The 20256-nt window shown below is 35.9% G+C and overlaps 1 protein-coding gene across 3 annotated transcripts in view; it reads left to right on the top strand.

Moving 5' to 3' along the window:
* The window catches only part of GDPD1 (glycerophosphodiester phosphodiesterase domain containing 1), a 50426-nt gene that overhangs the window by 11679 nt on the left and 18491 nt on the right, over window positions 1–20256 (top strand). For all 3 annotated transcript variants that reach the window (XM_011289103.4, XM_045044635.1, XR_002738046.2), the window contains exons 2-4: window positions 1207–1249; window positions 13524–13659; window positions 16226–16271. In XM_011289103.4, coding sequence (XP_011287405.1) covers window positions 1207–1249; window positions 13524–13659; window positions 16226–16271 — 225 coding nt within the window. The remainder of the gene's footprint in view (window positions 1–1206; window positions 1250–13523; window positions 13660–16225; window positions 16272–20256) is intronic.

Below are 20256 nucleotides of genomic sequence, written 5' to 3'. Positions count from 1 at the left end.
CGAGTAGTACATGACACTGAATGTCACAATTGAGCTAGTGGTCTTTGAAATTTACTTTGACATATGAGTGTTTTGGATTATAAGCATGTTTCCCGAATGAATTATGCTTGCAAACCAGGGTTTTACTGTATTTCATTGAACCTAATGCCATTAGTTATAAAATGCACATTTTTAATGTGCTGCTAAGAAAAAATCTTGTCAAATAAACTAGTACATACCATCCATTGTAAAATCACCCTAGCTTCAGAGATATTAAAACGGGAAAAACTATCATGTTTTAAAATTGTTGACATAGGCACTTGACAATGTTAATTCATTTAATTACAGCAATCCTATGAGACAGGTGCCATCATTAACCTCATTTTTTTTTTTTTTTTTTAAGATTTTATTTGGCAGGAGGGAGTGCGGTGAGGGAGGCTGCACCTGGCTGACTCAGTCAGTAGAGCATGTGAGTCTTGATCTAGGTCTTGAGTTTGAGCCCCACGTTGAGGGTAAATTTACTTAATTAAAAAAAAATCTTTTAATTATATATTTTTAAAGTAATCTCTACCCCCAATGTGGGGCTCAAACACACAACGCTGAGATCAAGAGTCAATGCTCCACTGACTAAGCCAGCCAGGCGCCCCTCATTTTTATAAAGAAGCTCAGCCACTGAGAGGTTATGTAGCTTTTACCAAGGTCATGCAAATATCAAATAATTTGAGAACAAAGATCCTAACTCCACCCTCAACTACTACCCTATACTGCCTTCAGCCAGGGTGATTAAACCAGTCACTTCTTTTCAGTTAATTCTGAGGAAAAGGAGGAGCCAGGTTAATAATTTATGCTGTAGTATAATAAATGTCTTTATTAGAGAGATGCATAATAAAGTATGCGCGTGCAGAGGAGAGATAGTTTAACCCTTTCTGAGGAGGTGTATATGTACCGAGTCCTCTTCTGTCAAGATATTGTAGCTTAAAAATCATGTTTAGGTTCTTCTAACCTTTCTGTGTTGCTGTGGCTTTGTTTTAATCTTTCATTCGTCCTGGTGCAGCCAAAAAAAAAAAAAAATTCAAAATACCATTACATTCTTTAAAACACTTATGATGTCTTCATAGTATATAGACATCAAGATTCACTAGATGTATCTTATTAAAGTGAATTTCTAGAAAAATAAAAAGTTCAAATTAGCTAAGTAAATGAAGTTTAAATGGAATGTTTTCACAGGTGCTGGAGAAAATTTGGAGAATACAATGGCAGCCTTTCAGCAGTAAGTATATAAAAAGGTATTCTTTTACAGTTTATCTTTATGATAAAGATTCACAAAGTGAAGATAGTATACACATAGCATCCACTTGTGACAGTTGTTTCTATTTTATTAAAATCGCTTTTTTTTTTTTTTAATTTAGCTAGTCTGAAGTGTTACAGTGTTTGGCTTCTGCATAACTGAAAAACTAGATCAGAGTTGTGGGTAATCAAAAGATACCATAGTTCTAAAGCTGAAAGAAGACATTTGTAACAAGGAACATACTGTGTGTAATGCTAATTAGTCTTGGAGAGAAAGAGGAGAAAATGAAACAACTGTTAACACTGATTGCTGCTTATGAATAGGGTTATGTGTCTACCCTGTAATTCTTCTACAGACCTGAACGTGTAATCTGGTCTTTCTTGTCTGAAGCTTTATGAGTGCTGATCTTATTCTTCTGAATTAGATAAACTTTTTTCAGTGTTTCAGTTATTCATATTTCACATAGATCTCTTTTAGGGCACCTCACAGAGAAGCAGCAGGAGAGACAGGAATGAAAGCTGATTGATACCTTGTTCTTTGTCTTAGAGTAAATGATCATCATCAGTCTGTGGTAATGGTGAACACACTGTTTTATTTTCTCTGGAAAATAAGGCAGGGAATATGAAAAGTTAAACCCCATGGAAGACATTACCTTTCCATATTTAGTAAGAAAAATATTTTCTTATATATTTATTCAGCCATGTTTATGCATACAATTGGGGCTAAGAAATCAGGAGAATTTGGCTTAAGTTTTTCTTCTGTTTCTGTTTCTCATCATTCAAAGACACCTTAAAATGTAGATGTGGCTGGCTGACTCAATAGAGCATGTGACTTTTTATCTTGGGGCTGTAAATTCGAGCCCCACTTTAGGCATAGAGATAACTTAAAAATAAAAATAACAAAAAACACCTTAGAGTTTGTTTTTCCTGTTATCAGGTCCAAATGTACTGGTTTTCCATATTCTAGTTTCATCTAAATCCTGTCTTCCTGTGTTTGTCATTGTTTATTCTTCCTGTTCTATAATACAGTGCATTTGGCTATAATCCCCAAATTCTCTTACATCTCTAAAAATGCAAAAACTTTCCTCCTGTCTGTGGAAAAACCTTTCCAGACTCATTTAAATTACTCTAAGTTAAAAAAAAAAATCAACGAATCACTTTATTTGTACAGTTTACACTGAGACACATATTGGGTATGTACCCAATATACTATGATTTATCAAATATTTGATGCCTGGGATGTAGTGATATATATAATATCTGGGGGATAAATGCTTATAACTTTGAGTGATTCTAAGCATTCTTTATGTTTAAAGCATATTATTTTATAAGTTTTTCTCCATATTTTTGGTTAAATTTTTACCAACCACCCTTATTTATAACATTAAAATACTTGGTTAGAATAAACTATTCCTAAGGATACTGTATTTGTATAATAAGTTATTTATAAGGATGGAATGTAAATAATTTTATCTTTGAAGACTGTGATCGTCTGATAAGTTTTTTGAGTTCAAAGAGTGTCTGATTTAGGTGGTTTTTACTTGATGGATACCACATTACATTTACTATGTTCAGTTGTTGTTTGTCTTTTTATTTTCTTTGTTCATTTGTCTTATTTCTTAAATTCCACATATGAGTGAAATCATATGGTATTTGTCTTTCTCAGTCTGACTTATTTCACTTAGCATTATACCCTCTAGGTCCATCCATGTTGTAAGTGGCAAGATCTCATTATTTTTTATGGCTGAGTAATATTCCACTGTGTGTGTGTGTGTGTGTGTGTGTGTGTGTGTGTGTGTGTGTATCACATCTTTATTCAGTCATCTGTTGATGGACATTTGGGTAGCTTCTATATCTTGGCTATTGTGAATGATGCTGTAATAAACATAGGAGTGCATATATCTTTTTGAATTACCCATTTTATTTGGGTAAATATCCAGTAGTGGAATTACTGGATCATATGGTAATTTTATTTGTAATTTTTAACTTTTTAAGGAACCTCCATATTGTTTTCCACAGTGGCTGTGCCAATTTGCATTCCTACCCACAGTGCACAATGGTTGCTTTTTCTCTACATTTTGCCAACACTTGTTTCTTGTGGGGTTTTTGTTTTGTTTTGTTTTTTTATTTTAGAGAGAGAGAGAGAGAGCAAGTGGAGAAGAGGGGCAGAAGCAGTGAGAGAAAGAGAGAGAGTCTCGAGAGACAGAGAGAGAGAGAGAGAGAGAGAGAGAGAGAGAGAGAAAATCTTAATCAGGCTCCACACTCAGCATGCAGCCTGATGCAGGGCTTAATCCCACAACCCTGGGATCATGACTTGAGTTGAAACCAAGAGTCTTATGCTCAATCCACTGAACCACCCAGGTACCCCATTTCTTGTGTGATTTGTCTTCTGACAGGTGTGAGGTGATATCTCATTGTAGTTTTTATTTGTATTTTCCTGATGATGAGTGATGTTGAGCATCTTTTCGTGGGCCTCTTGCCTATCTGTATGTCTCCTTTGGAGAAATGTCTTTTCATATCTTCTGCTCATTTTTTAAAAAATGTTTTATTTATTTTTGGGAGAGAGAGACAGAGCATGAGTGAGCGATGGGCAGAGAGGGAAATAGAGAATCTGAAGTGGACTCCGCACTGACAACAGAGAGCCTTATCTGGGGCTCGAACTCATGAACCACGAGATCATGACCTGAGCCAAAGTTGTATGCTTAACCGACGGATCCATCCAGGCGCCCCTTTTCTGCCCATTTTTAAATTGCATTATTTGGGTTTGGGGGTGTTGAGTTGTATCATATTTTATATATTTTGGATACTAGCCCTTTATTGGATATGACACTTGCAAATCTTCTCCCATTCAGTAGGTTGCCTTTTAGATTTGTTGATTATTTACTTAGCTGTGCAGAAGCTTTTTATTTTGGTGTAGTCCCAATAGATTAATTTTGTTCTTGTTTCTCTTGTATGAGGAGACATATCTAGAAAAAATGTTTCTAAGGCTAATGTCAAAAAAAATTATTGCCTAGGTTTTTCTCCTAGTTTTATGGCTTCAGGCCTCACATTTAGTCTTCAATCCATTTTGACTTTATTTTTTGTGTATGATGTAATAAAGTGGCCCAGTTTCATTCTTTTGCATGTAGCTGTCCACTTTTTTCTGCACCATTTGTTGAAGAGACTGTCTTTTCCCCAATAAGCTTAATTTTAACCTCTTTTTAAGATTTGTTGTTGGTAGTGGTTTTTGTGTTTTGTTTTATCTTATGTATGTATCAATGCTCTTGCTATCAATGAATACTTTTGTTTTAATTTAGAAATATTCTGTAAGTTCCTTAACTAATATTCTATTAATTCTTAACTTCTAGGAGTTTTGTTTTTTTTTTTTTAAATAGCTGCTTCATGAGCAGCAAGAAAAAATCATGCAAACATACTATTTTCAAGGTACAGTATATTTAAAAGGAGTTATAATACATAACTGGCAAAAGATAGATACTGTGCTTAAGTACAGTATATCTTTGATAGGATAAGTAGTTGAGAGAGAGATAGTAAAAATATAATGAACAGCTAAAATTTAGATCTTATTTATGTGCATGTGTAGATATACACTTTACAGAGCATATATATTATGACACAGAAGTGAAGAGAAGAAGATATTAAAGAAAATATAAATAGTTGGTCGGGGAAGCCTGGTTAAGATTCACCAGAAAATTGAAAAGATACCAGGACTAGAAGAGTTATCATTTGGTACAGAGGAAGAAGCTATTTTTAAAATGTGAAGTGTTTGGGTTCCTGGCTGGCTTAGTTGGTAGAGCATGCAACTCTTGATCTCTGGCTGTGAGTTTGAGCCCCACACTGGGTGCAAAGATTAGTCAAAAAAAAAAAAAAAAAAAAAAAAAAGAAAGAAAGAAAGAAAGAAAGCGGAAAAAATGTGCAATATTTCAGATTAAGATGTGAGGCTATGCAGACAAAATATGTCTAGGAAACTGAAAGGACCTTTAAGAATGTATGGAAAATTAATTCAATAGTGGGGCTAAAGAAGTAATTAGGACTGACAAAGAAATAATTGCATCTCACAATTGCTTCCTTGCTTGCTTGCTTGCTTTTTCTTTCTTTCTTTATTTTTTGCATCTCACAATTTACAAAATGTCCTGTAATGTGGTTTATAAAATGCTTTCACAAACACCTTAGGTTATGAATATAGCTCCTCTGTGATTCATTTGGTAGCAAGAATCCTTCCATATTGATCTCTCAGTCCCTAACACCTAGTTCTGGTGCTAATAGACTCACCAGTTGCTTACCAAATGATACATGGAATGGGGAACTTAAGAACAAAGCAGAATGTTAACAGAAGACAGATGAAGGAGACAGAACCCCATCCATAATAAGCATAGAACCAAAAACTAAGGAACTGTAATACACACACACACACACACACACACACACACACACACACACACACAGTTACTAAGCCCTTGAGTATATAAAATCTGGCTCCTAAGAGGTAATAAAACTAGGTTATTAAACCAGGCCGCCTTTGTAAATACCCATGGGACAATTTGATCCCCATGGTATTAACATGAATGGTAAAAGTAAGAAACAAATTGTTTTAGCAATAGCTGGAAGTGTAAGTTGGCAGGCAGTCAAAGTAATTAATCAGTGACCTGGTTCTCATGCTATGTTTTTCAGAATATCTAATTAATACAGTACTAATTTCTCATCTATGAAATGGAAATAATAATAAACTTCAATGTTGTGAGGAATTAAAGAGATTCAAATAAATTCCTTAGTATAGTGTCTGTTTTAAGTTGTTATGTATTGTTTCTCTGGAATTTCAAGTAATTTCATATCTTTTAGAGCTAGAGTTTTTATTTCTTTTCCTGGTAGTATTGAAGCCTTGGCTTCCCTTTTTCTGTGTTTGTAATCAGCTTGTTAGAAATTCAGCTATATTATAAAAAGAAAGAAATTCAGCTATAAAATATCTAGTGCTTCAATTGAAGTAGATGCATATTGTTATTTATGGAAAATTTTGAAGGCCAAAGTAATAAAAAAAATTTCCTTTTTCTTGCTATTTTCTAGCTATTTCTGTATCAAATTTGGGATAATTTTATTAGGATAATTTACAAATTGTCCTGGATGCACTTACTATTGCTCTGAATTTTTATTAGCTTATTAATAAGAGATAAGCATACAATAAGTGGAAAATATTTTTTATACAAATTCCTAAACATTTCTAAAAATAGCCAACATTTCAGCTAATGGCAAGCTTAATACTTAGATTTCTTAGGTAGAAGGTATCATTTTTTTTTAATACAGGAAAATATAGTCTCTGCTCTTACTCTCCCTTCACATACTCATAGAAAAAAATAACAAAAGAAAAGAAAAAGAAAGGAAGATATGCACCATCCCAAAAATTAGTAGTAGCAATTTTTTTTAGTTATATAAAGGATTTTAGGGTTTTATTTCAAAACTGTTTGCTGGCTGTATATATTGCTTACAGTTTCTACATTTTTTATTCTTTTTTTAAAAAACTGAACACAATAACAACAACATTTAAGGAAATTTAAAAATACAGAAAAGTAATTCTATGAACCTAAAATCTGTTTTTGTTTGCTTATTTCTTTTTGGATTTTATTTTTATCCATTTGTGGTTCTAGCAAACACAATTGACAAACAAATATTCTCTTTTAAAGGTGGATACCTTTAGAAGAGGACACATAAAGGTAATTATTTACATCTTAGTAAGAATTACATTAAGGAGCCAGGTTTGTTTTTCTCCTAACAACTAGTAGTAATTAGGACACTGAAAAAGAGTGTTAATTAGGGAGGAGTAGGGGAGCAGTATGAGATTTTGGCATAAGGCATCACGTGGCCTTCGGGATGGGAATTGGTGTTTTTTTGTTTTTTTTTTTAAGTTTATTTATTTATTTTGAGAGAGAGAGAGCACGTGCATACAATCAGGAGCAGAGAGGGAGGGAGAGAGAATCTCAAGCAGGCTCTGCAGGCTGTCAGCCCAGAGGCCGATGCAGGGCTCAAACCCAGAAACCATGAGATCATGACCTGAGCTGAAATCAAGTGTCGGATGCTTAACAGACTGAGCAACCCAGGCGCCCCTAGGATGGGAATTGGGAATGGGATCCTAATTGGAGTGGATCATCAGAGGTAGGTGAAGTCAGAGAAAATGGGTAAGTGGTTGACTCCAAAGGCAAATTTTGGCAGCTACATAATTTTAGAATCATTAGATCTGGGATGGCCAAGGATCTTAATCTTCTAATCTAGGGTCCACTGGATTCCACTTACCATGACTTCATTCTTTCTTTTCTTTTCTTCTTTCTCTTTCTTTCTTTCTTTCTTTCTTTCTTTCTTTCTTTCTTTCTTTCTTTCTACCTTTCTTTCTTTCATTTATTTTGAGAGAGCATGAGTGGGGTAGGGGCAGAGAGGGAGAGTACCCCAAGCAGGCTCCGTGATGTCAGCACAGAGCCCAATGCAGGGCTCAAACTCCTGAACCTACAGATCATGACGTGAGCCAAAATTAGGAGTCCAGCACTCAACTGACTGAGCCAACTAGGTGTCCCTCATTCTTTCTTTTTTAACCAAGTGAATTAACACACATTTAAAAAAAATTAAGGAATGGGGTGCCTTGGTGGCTCAGTCCATTAAGTGTCCACCTTCAGCTCAGGTCATGATCTCGTGGTTTGTGAGTTTGAACCTTGTGTCGGGTGCACTCTGTGCTGACATCTGGCAGCCTGGAGCCTGCTTCAGATTCTATGTCTCGCTCTCTCTCTGCCTTTACCCCACTCATACTGTCTCTCTCTCTCTATCAAAAAAAAAAAATGTGTTGGATACCCACAGTATGCCCCACATCATGAACATTAGAAAATATGTAACAGACATAGGCCTTTCCTCTAGGAATTTAATATACAGTTGTAGAGACCTGACCTCTTATGAACCACTGGTATTTGTGGTTTAAGTGCATGGGAATATATTGCACAAACATAATTTATCTACTTTTGTGTCTTCTCACCTCCTCTGCTCACCACAGCTCTACTCTTTCCATTCTTGAATTTTAAAAAAAGTGTTTCTAGAACTTTCTCCCTGTTTCACCCATGTTTACTTTTTCTTCATCTTGAAGTGTCACCCGTGATGATTAGTGCATAAAGTGCTATGTGGGCATTTTACACATTCAGAGGTTTTTTAACAAGTAACTTACAGAGTACCAGCTGTGCAAGGTCTTGTGTCCAGGCACTAGGAATACAGTAGTAAACTAGATCTAGGTTATGATTTCACGGTTCATGAGTTGGAGCCCCATATTGGGCTCTGGGCTGAAGGACAGGGCCTGCTTGGGATTCTCTGTCTCTGGTCTCCCTCTCTCTTTGGCCCTCCCCTGCTCTCTCTCTTTCTCTCTGTCTTTCAAAAAGGAATAAACATTTAAAAAACTGTTTTGTGTTGTATAAAATATACATCCCATAAAATGCAAAATCTAAGTATATAATCTGATGAATTTTTTTAATGTTTATTTTTGAGATAGAGAGCAAGCAGAGGAGGGTCAGAGAGAGAGGGAGACAGAATCCGAGGCAGGCTCTAGCTCTGATCTAGCAGCACAGAGCCTGACATGGGGCTTGAACTCACGAACCGTGAGATCACGACCTGAGCCTAAATTGGATGCTTAACCGACTGAGCCACCGAGGGAGCCCCTGGCCCAGTGAATTTTAGTATGTATGTACCTTTGTAACCACCACCCAGATAAAGATACAGAACATTTATAGCACCCTTAAAGGTGTCCTTGTGACCTTTCCCAGTCCACACTTGTTGGACACTTGTCCAACTTGTTGCCCCTAGATAGCCATTATTCAATTTCTGTTATTCTATATTTCTATTATTTTATGATAAATTGATTTTGCTAGTTCCTGAAAACATAAATGTAATCATACAGTATTTATACTTTTGTGTCAGGTTTTTCTTTTTTCAGTTTATATCTGTAAGATTCACCCATGATGTGTGAAGTAATGTTATCTGTTTTTTAATAGCCAAATGCATTCATCCCTCTCAGATATATACTTAGCAGAAGTGGAATTGCAGGATCACATGGTAGTCTATATTTATACCTTCCAAAGTGATTGTACCAATTTATATTCACACCAGCAATACATGAGGATTCCAGTGCTCCACTGTCTTGCTAATTTATTGTCAGGCTGTTTAACTTTAGCCATTCTAGTGGATATGTAATGCTATCTCATTGTGGTTTTAATTTACATTTCCCTGTTTGACATTTGATTTTGGACATCTATTCATACACTTATTGGCCATTTGGAAATCCTCAGCTGTGAAGTGCCTGTTCAACTTTGTGTCTATTATTTTATTGTATATTGTCTTTCTGCAAAAGGCATTTCAGGCAAAGGGAGTATTCTTTTTTGTTGTTTATTTACTTATTTTTGAGAGAGAGAGAGTGAGCATGGGGGATGGACAGAGAGAGACACAGAGAGAATCACAAGCAGCTTCTGCGCTGTCAGTGCAGAGCCAGATGTGAACCCATGAATCGTGAGATCATGACCGAGTCAAAACCCAAGAGTCAGATGCTTAACCGACTGAGCCACCCAGGCATTCCAGGCAAAGGGAGTATTGAAAGAGTGTGGGGCTGCTTGGAAGGTAAGGTACGTTGTAAGGAGGTACAGAGAGCTCATAGTGTCATCACGGCTTTGGGAACAAGGAAACTGAAGCATAAAGAAGCTAAATAACTTGCCCAAGTAAGTGGCAGACCCAGTATTTGAACACAGACTCCAGTGTCTATACTTCCCGCCCCCCCTCACTTTATTGAGGTATAATTGACAAATTATAATATATTTAAGGTATTTAACCACTGTGCCTGAGTGGCTCAGTTGGTTAAGCGTCTGACTTCAGCTCAGGTCATGATCTCCCAGTTTGTGAGTTCGAGCCGTTCGGGGTCTGTGCTGACAGCTCAGAGCCTGGAGCCTGCTTCAGATTCTGTGTCTCCCTCTCTTTCTGCCCCTCCCCTGCTCTCTCCCTCAAAAATAAACATCAAAAAAATATACAATGTGATGATTTGATATGTATATATATTGTGAAGGGATTCTTACAATCAAGTTAATTAACACATCCATCACCTCACAGTTACCTTGTTTTTGCTCAGTGTTTGTGCTCTTAACCACTGTGATATACCCTTTATAAAAGTGATAGGATCTTAGATGTGAAAGGAAACTTAGAGATTATCTGATCTGATCCTTTCAATTTTTCTTTTTTTCCCCAATTTTTAAAATTTTATTTTATCATGATAAAATATATGCAACATAAAACTTGCCATTTAATTATTTTTAAGTGTACAGTTCAGTATCATTTAATCTTCACATTACTATGCAACCATCACCACTGTTAATCTCCAGAACTTTTCATCTTTCCATATCAAAACTCTGGACCCATTCAGTTAATAACTCCCTTACCTTCTCCCCCCAGCTCCTAGTAATCACCATTCTACTTTCTATTTCTATTAATTTGACTATTCTAAGTACCTTTATATAAGTGAAATCATTGAATATTTGTATTTTTATTTTTGGCTTTTTTCACGTTGCATAGTACCTTAAAGATTCACTCATGTTGTGGCATATATCAGAATTCCTTCCTATTTTTAAGATTTTTTTTTATTTTTAAATAATCTCTTCATGCAACATAGGCCTCAAGCCCCAAGATCAAGAGTTCATGCTCTACTGACTGAGCCAGCCAGGCTACCCAGAATTCCCTTCATTTTTAAAGGCTGAATAATATTTCTTTGTAGGTATATCACATTTTGTTTATCCATTCATCAGCTGATAGACAATTAAGTTGTTCCTAATTTTCACTATTATGAACAATGCTTCTATGAACATGGTTGTATAAATATTTCAGGTACCTGCTTTCAGTTTTTTCTTTGTGTATTCAGAAGTGAAATTGCTGGATCATATGGTAAATCTATGTTTAGCTGTCTTGAGGAACTGCCATTTTATATTTCCACCAACAGTATACAAGGGTTCTAATTTTTCCCCATCCTGGCCAATACTTTTTTTTTCCTTTTTCCCTTCCCTTCTTCCTTCCTTCCTCCCTTCCTCTCTTCCTTTCTTCCTTCCAAAAGTGTGTGAAATAGTGGGATTTTTTTTCTTTTTTAAAGTTTAAGTAATCTCTAACCCAACATGGGGCTTGAACTTATGACCACGAGATCAAGAATCACATACTCTTCCAATGGAGCCAGACAGGTGCCCCTCTGATTGTGGTTTTGACTGGATTTCCCTAATGATTAGTGATGTTTATCTTCGTTCCATGTGCTTATTGGCATGTCTTGTTTATAGAAATATCTATTCAGTTCCTTTCCTCATTTTTGAATTGGGTTATTTTCTTGTTGTTGAGGTTTTTTTAAGGAGTTCTTTATATACTGTAGATATTAATACTTTATCAGGTAGATGATTTGCACATATTTTCTCTCATTCTGTGGGCTACCTTTTTACTTTGTTGATACCATCCTCGGTACACAAAAATTTTTAATTTTGATGAAGTACAGTTTGTCTTTTTTTTTGTTGTTGTTCTTTTGTTTCCTGTGCTTTTGTTGTCACAGCCAAGAAATTATTGCCAAATCCAGTGTGGTAAAGCTTTTCCTGTATGTTGTCTTCTAAAGGTTTTTTTCTTCTTAGGAGTTATGGTTAGGTCTTTGATCAATTTTGAGTTTATTTTTCAATGTGGTGTTAGGTAAGGATCCAACTTCATTCTTTTACGTGTGGATATCCAGTTTTCCCAGCACCATTTGTTGAAAACACTATCCTTTCCTCATTGAATTGTCTTTTGTACCCTTGTTGAAAATCATTTGACAGTATATGAGAGGGTTTATTTCTGGACTCTATTCTATTTCATTGATTTATATGTCTGTCTTTATGCCAGCACCATATTGCTTTGATAACTGTAGCTTTGTAGTAAATATTGAAATCAGGAAGTGTGAGTCTTCCAACTTTGTTCTTTTTCAAGATTGTTTTGACTCTTTGAGTTTCCTTGAGATTTCGTATGCATTTTATAGTTTGTTTATTTATTTTTAGTAATCACTGCACCCATAGTGGGGTTCAAACTTACAACCCTAAAATCAAGAGTTGCATGCTCTTCTGACTGAGTCACCCAGGTGCTTCTCATATGCATTTTAGGATGGATCTTTCTATTTTTGCAAAATCATTGGGATTTTTATAAGAATTTCATTGAATGTGTAGATCAATGTATCAATAATAAGCATTCTAATCCATGAATATGGGATGTCTTTCCATGTATGTGTATCTTATTTAATTTTTTTCAGCAGTGTGTTGTAGTTTTCATTGTACAAGTCTCTTATTTCCTTGGTTAAGTTAATTTCTAAGAATTTTTTGTTCTTTTTGATGCTATTGTAAATGGATTGTTCTGTTATTTCCTTTTCAGATTGTTCATTGTTAGTATACAGAAACATAACTGATTTTTGTGTGTTGATTTTTTTTAAGTTTATTTATTTGTTTAGAGAGAGAGAGTGCATGAGCAGGGGAGGGGCAGAGACAGAGGGAGAGAGAGAATCCCAAGTAGGTTCCTCACTGTCAGTGCTGAGTCCAACATGGGACTTGAAATCATGACCTGAGTGGAAATCAAGAGTTGGACACTTAACCGACTGAGCCACCCAGGTACCCCTATGCAACAAGTTCATAGCAAAGCAGGAAATGATATCCAGACTTTTTTTAACTTCTGATCCAGTGTTTTATTATTTTTATTGTTTTTAAGTTTTTATTTAAGTAATCTCTACACCTAATGTGGGGCTCAAACTCTTGACTTTGGCTCAGGTCATGATCTCACGGTTTGTCAGTTCGAGCCCTGCATCAGGCTCTGCATTGACAGCATAGAGCCTTCTTTGGTTTCTATCTCTCCTTCTCTCTCTGCCCTTCCCCCACTCTCTCTCTCTCTTTCAAAATAAATAAATAAACTTAAAAAAAAAAAAAAGAGTTGCATGCTCTTCTGATTGAGCCAGCCAAGTGCCCCCTGATCCAGTGTTCTTTCCATTATACTGGGTTGTCAGGAATATGGATAGCGGGTTATGGAAAGGGGCAACATGATTCTCTTGTTATGTGTTTACTTTAGAATATTTTCACATCAATAAATCTAGTAGATGACAGTGTAGAGAAATTTTAGCGTTAAGAGATTTTTTTGCTATTTGATTTATAACTCCAAATTTTTACATCTGACAAAGTTAAGTTTACTTAACTTTCAGAATGTCATTATTCTTTGCATTTCTTCAGTGCAGTTACAATTGGAACTGATATGCTGGAATTGGACTGCCATATCACAAAAGATGAACAAGTTGTAGTGTCACATGATGAGAATCTAAAGAGATCAACTGGAGTCAATGTAAACATCTCTGATCTCAAGTACTGTGTAAGTAACAATGCATGATAAACTACTATCTAATAGATACTAGAGCCTGTAAGATTATTAGAAGCAATGAATGCCAGATAGTGTTTCAATAAATAATAAAAAATAAATGATAGTGATTAAATAATGAATGTCAAAGAAAATTTTAAAAACAATCTAGGGGCACTTGTGTAGCTCAGTTTGTTAAGCATCCAACTTCAGCTCAGGTCATGATTTCACGGTTCATGGGTTGAAGCCCTGTGTTGGGCTCTGTGCTGACAACTCAGAGCCTGAAGCCTGCTTTGGATTCTGTGTGTGTGTGTGTGTGTGTGTGTGTGTGTGTGTGTGTCTGCCCCTCCCCTGCTTATGCTCTCTCTCCCTCTCTCTCTCTCTCTCTCCTTCTCTCTCAAAAATAAATAAACATTAAAAAAAAAGAAAACTATTCTAATTTCCAGTGAGGATTTGTACTTACTACAGACACCTGTGGATACATTTTGGAGACTTATTTTTATAAATATTTTAACAAAATTACCAAAGTCTTCAAATGTAAAACTACTAAAATTCAACTTGCTTGAAGTATTCTACAATTTATTTGATTCGGATTAAATATATGAATTACTTTTAGTCTTCAAGGATAGGAAATCTGATTTTAGTGGTTTACATGCCATTATAGTAAAGACTGATAAATGGATGGGAAAAATAAATGCTTTATTTTACCACCTAAAGAAAACTTATGTTAACAGGATACTATCTGTATGTATATCTTGTATGTTTTTTACATGGTTATGATCCTACTGTATATTATGTATATTGTGTTTTTAAACACTTTAACATTATGGCATGATACACATTTTTCCATGCTTTCTCATTTAATAGACTTTAGTTTTTAGAGTAGTTATCAGCAAAATTGAGCAGAAAGTACAGAGTTTCCACTAACTTCTGAACCTGTACATGTACAGCCATCCCTTCCCCCCAACCCCCCATCAACATCCTGCACCAGAGTGTTACATTTGGTACAATCTATGAACCTACATTAACACATCATTGTCACCCCAAATCCATAGGTAACAGTAGGTTAATTTTTATTTTTTTAATGTTTATTTATTTTTGAGAGAAAGAGAGAGAGTTTATTTATTTTTGAGTGGGAGAGAGACAGAGAGAGGGAGACACAGAATCCGAAGCAGGCTCTAGGCTCAGAGCTGTTTGCACAGAGCCTGACGTGGGGCTCAAACTCACAAACCGCGAGATCATTACCTGAGCTGAAGTCAGACGCTTAACGAACTGAGCCAGACAGGCACCCCAGTAGGGTTTATTCTTAATGTTGTACATTCTGTAGGTTTTAACATATAATGACATGTACGTTTTAATGTATAATAATATGTATCAACTATTACAAGTGTCATACATAATAATTTCACTGCCCTAAAAATCCTTGGCCTGTTCATCCTTCCTGCCCCCCAACCCCTGGCAACCATTGATCTTTTTATCGTCTTCATAGTTTTACCTTTTCCAGAATGTCATATCGTTGGAATTGTTTGGTATTTAGCCTTTTCAGATTCCATGCTTATTTTTCATCAGCATTTTATTTTTTTATTTAAAAAAATTTTTTTTTCAACGTTTTTTATTTATTTTTGGGACAGAGAGAGACAGAGCATGAATGGGGGAGGGGCAGAGAGAGAGGGAGACACAGAATCGGAAACAGGCTCCAGGCTCCGAGCCATCAGCCCAGAGGCTGACGCGGGGCTCGAACTCACGGACCGCGAGATCGTGACCTGGCTGAAGTCGGATGCTTAACCGACTGCGCCACCCAGGCGCCCCTTCATCAGCATTTTAAATGACTGTAGTTATTCCATTGATTGGATATGGAGTTATTTTTAACCATTCCTCTTCTGTTGTTGGGCATTTGAATTAGTTCTAAGTTTTAGTTTTTTATTTAATTAATTAAGAATAAAATAAAATGCCACTTAAAAAAAGTATTTTAAGGATTCTAAAATCTGGGACTCCTGTCTGGCTCAGTTGGTGGAGCATGTGACTCTTGATCTCAGGGTCATGAGTTCAAGCCCCATGTTGGTCGTGGAGTTTATCTAAAAACAAAGTAAGAATTAAAAAAAAAGGAAAAACAAAAAACAAGAGAGTTCTAAAATGTGATAATAGAAGAATTCCCATTTTTCTGTAGCCTTACCATTATTGAATATTATAACAAAAATTTCCTGAATTTTAATTTTAATTAGCATTTATTTATTTGTGTTTAAAGATTTTTCTGTTTGATTGTCATTGTTTAAAATTGTCTATTCTTGACACTTATCTACTGAGATATTTGTATATTTATTATTGAGAAAAGGTCCATATTAAATAGTACAGATTTCTTTTCTTATAAGTTGTGAAAGAAAGTAGTTCTATGATTGATTTGCTGTCTGGGATATTCTGCTAAAGAGTGCCCTATGTAAACATAGGTAATGTTTTATTCTTTTATTTTTTGAAGAAGCATATCTTTATCTTAATGTAAGACACCAAAATACTTAAAAATTTTTTTTAAATACTTTTAAATTTTGAGAGCTAACTTTTTTTTTTTAAATCATATCTTTTAAAGGAACTCCCACCTTACCTTGGCAAACTGGATGTCACATTTCAAAGAGGTAATATTTCCCATTTGCAGCTTAAACATTTACATTAAAGTGTATTTGGTATTTGTTTATACTGAGCATTAGATATACATGTGTGTTCTCTTGTCATAGTAAATTCCAGCTAAAAGTACTGCCCTCAGTACCTACTCTTTCAGACCTACAGATCTGAAATCTGGACCCTAAGATGATAAAGGCTAGAGATTTAACTGGCTCATTCTATTTAAATTTATGTACAGGTAATTTAAGCCTGTATACTTAAAAAAAAAAAAAAAAGCCTGAATACTAATTATAAGGAACCCAGATACTATTAGGGATGCTTTGCATTTCTAAAGCTTCAAATTGTAGACGATTACTATAACTTGCAGTAATAATCCATCATAAGCAAAAACAATAAGTGAAAAGACATTGAAAAGGACCCCTTTCAGATCATTACTGATTCTGTAACATTTGATTTTATGTCATTTCACTGCTCCCTATATTAAATTATTAAAGAGAATTCTATTACTCAAATAAACCACCCATTTCCTGGTCATTGTCACTTTTTAATCACAAGCATAGCAGTTTTCTCTCTTTTGAGGGAATATTTCTCACAAAGGAACATGTCCCTTGGCCCAGTTTGTTAGATTTGTTAGAGTGGAAAATAGACCACCTGGAGATAAAGGTTGCTGAGCAGGTACAGGGACCCACACTATCACAATTCAGCCTCATGTTTTAAATGATTCAAATGTAACTCAGTAAAACTACAAGATGGTACATATTATGGTCCTTTGTATGGAATGGCTTGCATTTATTAAAAAAAAAATTTTATTTTAATGTTTATTTATTTTTGAGAGACAGCATCAGCAGGGGAGGGGCAGAGAGAGAGGGAGACCTAGACATGAAGCAGGCTCCAGGCTCTGAGCTGTCAGCACAGAGCATGACGCGGGGCTCGAACTCACGAGCCGTGAGATCATGACCTGAGCCGAAGTCGGATGCTTAACCGACTGAGCCACCCAGGTGCCCCTGGAATGGCTTGCATTTAGTTAAAACCTTGGTTAAATGTCAAGGATCTATTGATAATAATATTAAAAAAGAAATGTAACTGCTTTGTGACCTAGATTTAAAACTGGCCAGTGTAATTTCCGTTTGGTTAGAAAATTTAAGAAAGCCAAGTAAAAATCAGAAAATTGCTTAAATTAGCTATCTCTAAAGGATGTTTCGATCTGAAAATGGTTTGATTTTACTTTCCAAGTATCATTAAGCTGGGTTGGTTTGAGGAAACACTTTTTTCATTCTTGTAATTTAACAGGATTATACTTGCCAAGCTATTATAATATTTGTGTCCATTGTGGATTTGTGAAGGTTAAAAACATTTCGTAAGTGAAGTGTTTTGTTTTGTTTTTTTTTGTTGTTTTTGTTTCTTTTTTTATGTTTATAGAGCAAAGGCAAAACCTCACGAAGATTAAAAGATCCTTTGAGGGGAAAAATGTTTTTACTTTTTTTTCAGGTTTTATTCCTTTCTTTCTTTTTTTTTAAGTTTTTATTTATATACCTTTCTCATAAAGTCATAAAATATTTGAATATGCAGTGACCTTTGAGACTATATAATTCTATCTCCTCCTGTTATAAATAAGGGAACTGAGGCATAAAGATGTAAATTAACTTGATTAAGGGCAGGCATACAACAAATAAATGACAGAGCTAGGACTTGAAACTAGGCCTTCATCTAACCAGGTCAGTGTTCAGCTGTACTATCTGGCCTCGCCATCTAAAAAAATCTTTTGTTTTTTCTTAATTTTAAAAAATATTTATTTATTTTATTTATTTTACTTTTTTTTTAAGAGAGAGAGAGACTGATAAAGCACAAGCGGGCAGAGAGAGAGGGAGATACAGAAACTGAAACAGGCTCCAGGCTTTGAGCTGTCATCACAGAGCACCACACAGGGCTTGAACTCATGAAGTACAAGATAATGACCTGAGCCAAAGTCAGACACTCAACCGACTGAGCCACCCAGGCATTCCTAAAGAGTATCTCTCTCTCTCTCTCTTTTTTAATGTTTATTTATTTATTTTAAGAGAGAGAATGAGCAGGGGAGGGGCAGAGAGAGGGAGAAAGAGAATCCCAAGCAGGCTCCGGTGCTGTCAGCACAGAGCCAGATGTGGGGCTCAAACTTACAAATGGGGAGGTCATGACCTGTGCTGAAATCAAGAGTCAGATGCTTAACTGACTGAGCCACCCAGGTGCCCTAAAAGTCTTTTCTAATGCCTTATTAATAGCAATGCCATGTACATTCAAGTTTCAGACAGCTAAAAAGGATAATTTTCATTCATATTACATTCAGTTCATATTACAATTAAGAATGCCTTACATGTGAAATTTACTGCATTTAGGCTAATATACAGTACTTGATTCAGATTAGGTAGATAGTTGTTCCTTTGTGTGTGTGCGTGTGCGTCCTATCCCCTCCTCAGAATTCTGGCTTACTTTTTCTTAAATATTAGAGACAGAGAGAGAGAGAGAGAGAGAGAGAGAGAGAGAGAGAGAAAGAGAGAGACTGTCAACTCTCAGAGGAATACAGATTTTAGGCCTCTTGCTTTCTTTGTGATTCACGATTTTACCAGAGATGGTAAAGGTGCTTTGGTCTACCACAGGCTACATTAAAAAATAAATGTGAAAAATAAATGTAAAGAAAGAATATAAAAATGTGTTAACCAAAGGGTTTGTTCTTATCTGTCCTGCTAACTTGAAAGTGGATTTTTTTCATGGAAAATACACATTCTGGATAGTCTAGGTTGGTCGGTCAGAATGATCACTTTAAAAGTTCTTGCATGCTGGGGCGCCTGGGTGGCGCAGTCGGTTAAGCGTCCGACTTCAGCCAGGTCGCGATCTCGCGCGGTCCGTGAGTTCGAGCCCCGCATCAGGCTCTGGGCTGATGGCTCGGAGCCTGGAGCCTGTTTCCGATTCTGTGTCTCCCTCTCTCTCTGCCCCTCCCCCGTTCATGCTCTGTCTCTCTCTGTCTCAAAAATAAATAAAAACGTTGAAAAAAAAAAAAAAGTTCTTGCATGCTTATAAGAGGCTACTTCACTCATCCCATCACCCAGCACATCCTATTGCTTACTCCTTGCCTGTCACTCTAGTTTTCCTCTTTCCCTTTTTGTAGTATTTCCTAGGTGGTTATCTTCTGCCCAGAACAATACTGGGGACAAACTTCTTTCCCCAACTCATTTTCTATATTCTGTGTTAGCTGAGGCATTAATTTAAATATTTTCACATCACTTTAACATACTTCGTTTTTTTTTAGTTTAAAAAAAAATTTTTTTAATGTTTATTTATTTTTGAGACAGAGAGAGACAGAGCATGAATAGGGCAGGGTCAGAGAGAGAGAGAGACACAGAATCCAAAGCAGGCTCCAGGCTCTGAGCTGTCAGCACAGAGCCCAACACGGGGCTTGAACTCACGGACCATGAGATCATGACCTGAACCAAAGTCAGATGCTTAACTGACTGAGCCACCCAGGTGCCCCCCCCTTTTTTAGTTATTAATGTAACTTAAATCCCCTTGTTTCTTTTTTTTTTTTTTAGGTTTATTTATTTATTTTGAGAGAAAGAGAGCAAGTGGGGTAGGGGCAAAGAGAGAGGGGAGAGAGAAGGAATCCCAAGCAGACTCTGCACTGTCAGCACACAGCCCATTGTGGGGCTGGAACCCACAAACCGTGAGATAATGTCTTGAGCCGAAATCAAGAGTCAGGCACTTAACTGACTATACCACCCAGGCTCCCCTAATTTCCTTGTTTCTCCCACTATCAGATGCAATATTATTCTTATTGTATAATGTTCCAAAGTTAGTTTTGTCTGTTTGACTTCTAAGTTGATCCTTGCAACCTTACCTTCATGTGAATAGCTAATGCCCATGGTAATTCTTTTGACTGCTAAATTAATTTTTTCACCCTTAACAAGCTATGAAAAATTTTACTTAACTAAAAAACAGTACTGTTTAAATGGAATGTAGCAATAGAAA

This window comes from Felis catus, chromosome E1 (genome assembly GCF_018350175.1).
Source record: "Felis catus isolate Fca126 chromosome E1, F.catus_Fca126_mat1.0, whole genome shotgun sequence".
Classification (NCBI taxonomy): Eukaryota; Metazoa; Chordata; class Mammalia; order Carnivora; family Felidae; genus Felis; species Felis catus.
The sequence above is the reverse complement of the archived record's forward strand: the minus strand, read 5'-3'. Positions and strand labels throughout refer to the sequence as shown.